General features: G+C 43.4%; 1 protein-coding gene across 2 annotated transcripts; it reads right to left on the bottom strand.

Moving 5' to 3' along the window:
- Positions 1 to 604: 604 nt before the first annotated feature.
- On the bottom strand, positions 605 to 5,060 carry SCGB3A1 (secretoglobin family 3A member 1). 2 transcript variants are annotated; one of them, XM_020998542.2, is made up of 3 exons: positions 4,886 to 5,060; positions 2,882 to 3,132; positions 605 to 799 (listed from the first exon to the last, which is right to left on the bottom strand). In XM_020998542.2, exons 1-3 carry the CDS (start codon positions 5,043 to 5,045, stop codon positions 776 to 778), a joined length of 435 nt encoding a protein of 144 aa, XP_020854201.1. In that variant the 5' UTR covers positions 5,046 to 5,060; the 3' UTR covers positions 605 to 775. The 2 variants fall into 2 exon arrangements, with proteins under 2 accessions (XP_020854201.1, XP_020854202.1); XM_020998543.2 differs by having other exon boundaries at positions 2,882 to 3,117.
- Between the last annotated feature and the right edge of the window lie 365 nt (positions 5,061 to 5,425).

Here is a 5,425-nt window from a genome sequence, read left to right as displayed (position 1 = left end):
TTTCCTAAAGTCTAGGTCTAACCATGTCACTCCTCTACTCAATAAATTCTAGTGTCTTCCTATCACCATTAGGAACCAATAAAAACTCCTCCATTAACTCTTCATCCTTCACAGCCTTGCCCAACTTCCTTTCCAGCATTATTACATATTACTCCCCCTCACAAACAGGGACATTCTTCATTTACACCTCTTTGTACTGACTGGCCCTACATGTGGAATTCACTGCCTCTTCCCCTCTGCCTCTTATAATCAAGACCAAGTTTAAGCACCCTCTACATGAGGCCTTTCGGGATCCCCACCTCCCCCCACCCCAGCTGGACTGTCTTTCTCCATGACAAATCACTCCGTGTGTGTTTGTATCTCTCTTGTATGTTGTCCCCACCTATAGAGCAGAAGCTCCTTGAAGGCAAAGACTATTTTGCTTTTGTCTTGGTGTCCTCAGTGCGTAGCCCAGACCTGGCATGTAGAACTTAAATCAATCCTTGATTCATTGATTGATTGATTGGATTGATTCCATTCAGTGCTCTATGCAGAACTCTTAACAGCTGAGTATTTATGGGGGAGCCCAATCCGGTACAATCACAGGATAGACATTATCATAAGATCTGCTTTGAACTCAATTTATTAAATGTATTACAATGGATGAAAGGAATTCAAGGGCCCATCCCAGGAGAGATTTCCACAATGCTCTAGAGGTTGGGAACATGCCCGGTGGGCCTCACATTTGGGCATCCTACTGTCTGTTGTCTTGAGGCTGCTTCAGTCCAGCTTCATCTCAACCGTAATATGTCAGGGCCCCCTGAAAGGCAAAGAGGATGGTGAGTGCCAACAGAAAATCTCTCCCTGAAAAACCACCAGAAGGAACTCCGTTCAGATAAATAAATATAAAGCAAGTATGAAGTGGCTACAGTGTTTCAGGCATTATGATAAGCACTGGGGATACAAAAATAAAATGCAAAAACAGTCTTTGCCCTCAAGGAGCTTACATTCTAATAGGATTAGAGAGATAGATAAGAAGGTAGATTGATAGGGAGAAACAGAGAAATATGGAAGTGGTAGCCAGGGTTTTGGTCTGTAAACTCACAGGGATAGTGAATGGAATCATAGGATAATTTACTGACATGTCCTTTCCAGGAATTGTAATATTGATTGGATTACTGTTCCCAGAGCAAAAGCCACAGACAGACACAGTGCCTGACATGCTAAGGATACAGAGACTGCTGTTGCAATTTGGTAGGATTTAGTCCTTTTTACCCTATCCAACACTAACTAGATTCAGTGTTGGGAAGGCAAGAGGTCATAGAATCTCCGAGTTGGTGGGCACCTCAGAGATTTTCTAATTCAGTCCATGCTAGAGCAGGACCCCTTCCTACAGCACATAGCCAGTCTCTGCTTGAAGCTCAACAGCAATGGAGAACCATTACTTCCTAGAGTCAGGGAAAAGCAAGATGAAATGAAAGGGAATAAGCATGTATTTAGCTAGGCACTGGGCTAAGTGTTTTTTGCAAATATTATCTTATTTGATCCTTGAAACAACCATGAGAAGTAGGTAGTGTTATATTGTCCTCAATTTACAGTTAAGGAAACTGAGGCAAACAGAGGTTAAGTGACTTGCCCAGAGTCACACAGCTAGTAAGTATCTGAGGCCAGATTTGAACTCAGGACTTCCTGACTCCAGGCTCAGTGTTTTCTCCGCTGCACTCCCAGATGACCCATTCCACTTTTAAACATCTTCTAGTTATTAAGAATTTTTTCCTTATGTAACAACTTAAAATCCTGTCTCTGCAATTTTCACTTATTGCTCCAAATTCTGGCTTGTGGGGCTAAGCAAAACAAGTCTAATTCTTCTCTCACACGGCAGCCCTTCCAGTTACTTGTCATTCAGTCATTTTAGTCGTGTCCAACTCTTCACGACCCCATTTGGGGTTTTTTTGACAAAGATACTGGAGTAGTTTGCCATTTCCTTCTCCAGCTCATTTGACAGATGAAACAGTGTTACATGACTTGTCCAGGGTCACACAGCTATCTTTCTGAAGCCAGATTTGAACTCAGGAAGATGAGTCTTCCTAACTCCAGACCTGGTACTCTGGTGTCACCTAGCTAGAAGCTTGCTATTATGTTCCCATGTGTCCTCTCTTTTCCAGGCTAAACATCCCCACTTCCTTCTATTGATCCCATGTGGCAAGATTTCTAATCCTCTGATGATGGGAGGGACCAAGATAGGATGGAAAAGGAGGGAACTGAGATGGACTGGGCAAGTATGGGAGGTAGCAGAAAGGAGTCAATAGAACACAGTCTCTTTGAGGGCAGGGACCATTTTCATTTTGTCTTTCTATCTCCAGGGCCTAGCACAACACCCTGCACATGGTGGGCTCATAATGAACCCTTGTTGGATTAGATTGGACTAGATTAGAAGTGAAGGAAAAACAAGATCAGAGTAATCAAGGGAGAGATTTAAGTCTGCAATTTGTCTCATCTTAGCTTTCCAGCAAAGGCTAGGTAGAGGGTAGAGACAGCTATCAGGTCATAATGGGGAACACCAAACTTGAAACCTCATGAACTGAGAATCGTGAAATCAGTTTCACTGATAGCACAGATATGTTTTGACCAGTCCTTGCCTCTGTCCCATCCATATAATGGACACAGTGGAGGCTAGTTACAGATCTTTGGCTCTTTGAAAGCTATCTACACATGCAAAGGGAGGCACAAGCTACAAATCATCTTGATAATTCGGTCAAAGAAACACTTTCACTTGAAAAACCCATAGAACTGTGGCTCTGCCTGGAATCAGTGGACACTCGGTTAGACCCATGGAGCCTGGATTCTCCTCTGTGAGGGATACGTAATGAAAGCAGTGCCACACCCAGAGTGTGATTCTTACCAGCAAGGTCTTCAGCGCTTCCACAGACTCAGATCCTAGCTCCTTCACACACTTCTTGGACCCTTCTATCAGGTGGTCCACAGGGATCCCCAGGCTTCTCAGGATTAACCTGAGCAAACTGAAGTTGCTGAAGATAGGGTTAGGAACTGACTCCACCACAGGCTTGACAACGGAATTCTGGATCTCAGTAGGTTGGATGGGGGGTTTGGCTAGAAAATCCTTGAAAAAGGCAAAAGCTGCAGAACACAAAGCTGCATTGTGAGTGTGACACAGTGGGTATTGTGACGCACGTGATTGTGGTGTTGTGTGTTGTAATGAAGCATGTTGTGCTCACACGTATGTGACGTGTGTGTTACAATAGACAGTGCTCAGTTTGGTGTTTATTGCAATAGTGTGGATATGGTTGGGGTTTATTGCGACAGACAGAAAGAATGCCTTGGTGTTTGTTGTGGTAGACTATACTGTGATTGTATCCATTAAAATAGACAGCACCCCCCTCCTCTGTTCTTTACAGTAATGAGTGACCATGCATGTGTGACATGGTGTATGTATATATATATATATATATATATATATACACACACATATATGTATGTATGTGTATGTGTATGTGTATGTATATGTATATATGTATGTATGTGTATGTATATGTATATATATGCAGACACACATACATACACATATATACAGGATCAGGGAATAAATTGGTTAACTTTGCTTCACTTATTTTATTCTCTCTTGTTTATTCTTTGGTATGAGGAGTAGCTCTCTGGGAAGGGTAAGGAAAAGGTGTATATAATTGGAAACGTTATTTAGTTGTTTCAGTTGTGTCTGATTTTTCATGACCCCATTTCGGGTTTTCTCGGTAAAGATACTGGAGTGGTTTGCCATTTTCTTCCCTAGCTCATTTGACAGATGAAAAAACTGAGGCAAACAGGGTTAAGTGACTTGCCCAGGGTCACCCAGCTAAGGAAGTATCTGAGGCCAGATTTGAACTCAGGAAGATGAGTCTTCCTGGTTCCAAGCCCAGTGCTCTAACCACCATGCCACCTAGCTGCCCTTAATTGGAAATGTAGGTGATGTCAAAATAAAAACAATCAACAGATATTTTAAAATAACAGACAGAATTTATGAAACAGAGAACTGATATGTCTCCTCATGACCATACCCCTCTCCTTTCTCTACCTTTAGCCCTGTTCTTCTGCCTCCACCCTCCTCCTTCACTATCCAATAGTCATGAGATAAAAGAAACCGCTGATGTCTCTGGGGCCTGCATTAATTCTCTAACCAGTCCATTTGCTTAAAGCAACATCAGGGATTTGCTGAGACCAAAATTTGTTGTAATTTCCTATAAGCAAGTCTGAACCCTTTCTAGGCTTCCACACGGATACCACGGGGTGGATATATATATATATATATGTAAAGGTGGTGGAATAATGCCTCTACTGTCAAAGGGCCCCCTTTCTAGGCTTCCACACGGATACCACGGGGTGGATATATATAGATAGATAGATAGATAGATAATAGATATAGATATATAGATATATAGATATATATATATAGGTAAAGGTGGTGGAATAATGCCTCTACTGTCAAAGGGCCCCCTTTCTAGGCTTCCACACGGATACCACGGGGTGGATATTATATAGATAGATAGATAGATAGATAGATAGATATAGATATATAGATATATAGATATATATATAGGTAAAGGTGGTGGAATAATGCCTCTACTGTCAAAGGGCCCTGGGGTGGCAAAGGGGGCTCGCACAGGTGTCCACAGAAAGTCGATGGGGAGACAAGCAGAAGATTGTGGGCTCTGGAAACAGAGGACCCAGGTTCAAATCCTGCCTCTTAAGTCCCATTGGGCAAGTCCCTCCTTCGGCTTCAGTTTCCTCCTCTATACAACAGGGGAAGGGAACTAGAAGGCCACGGAGGTCCTTTCCAGCTCTAGAGCTAGAATCCTATGACACTCATCCCAGCCAAGTTCAAAAAGTGACTTACCTGAACTACTACATACAGCCAAGAGAGCCAGCAGAAAGACCATGGTCAGCTTCATGCTGGAGAGGAGAGCGGGCTGGGTTCTGTCTGCAACACGCCTTGCAGCCTCTGCTGGGCTCTCCCTGTGTTCCTCAGATATATAGAGAGCCCCTGCCCCGCCCATGGAGAGGACACTGACCACATTCTAAATGGGTCAAGACTCTGCTCTGTTTGCTTAGCTCTTGAGCAGATGGAAAAGGCCAGTTTCCCATCATCTCTAAGGAGGCAGGTGGGGCTCAGGGCCTCGGGCACTACTTGGGGATGAGGGCTACATCTTCCTCTTGGCAGCCCTTCCAGAAAAAAGAAAAGAGAACAAAAGAATAGCATGTAGTTTCCTGTTCCCATCCCGTCTGTTGGTGAAGTCTGACTCTTTCATAGGAAGGGGTCTGTTTAGGTTGAATTCTAAGTCTGAAACGTCCCCAGATTCATGTGGTTCAATCATTACCAGAGATGACTCAGAGGTAAACAATGAGGACCCACCTCGGGGAGAAATGCGAATTCAAA

This window comes from Phascolarctos cinereus, unplaced genomic scaffold, assembly GCF_003287225.1.
Source record: "Phascolarctos cinereus isolate Bilbo 61053 unplaced genomic scaffold, phaCin_HiC Scaffold_2;HRSCAF=192, whole genome shotgun sequence".
Taxonomy (NCBI): Eukaryota; Metazoa; Chordata; class Mammalia; order Diprotodontia; family Phascolarctidae; genus Phascolarctos; species Phascolarctos cinereus.
The sequence above is the reverse complement of the archived record's forward strand: the minus strand, read 5'-3'. Positions and strand labels throughout refer to the sequence as shown.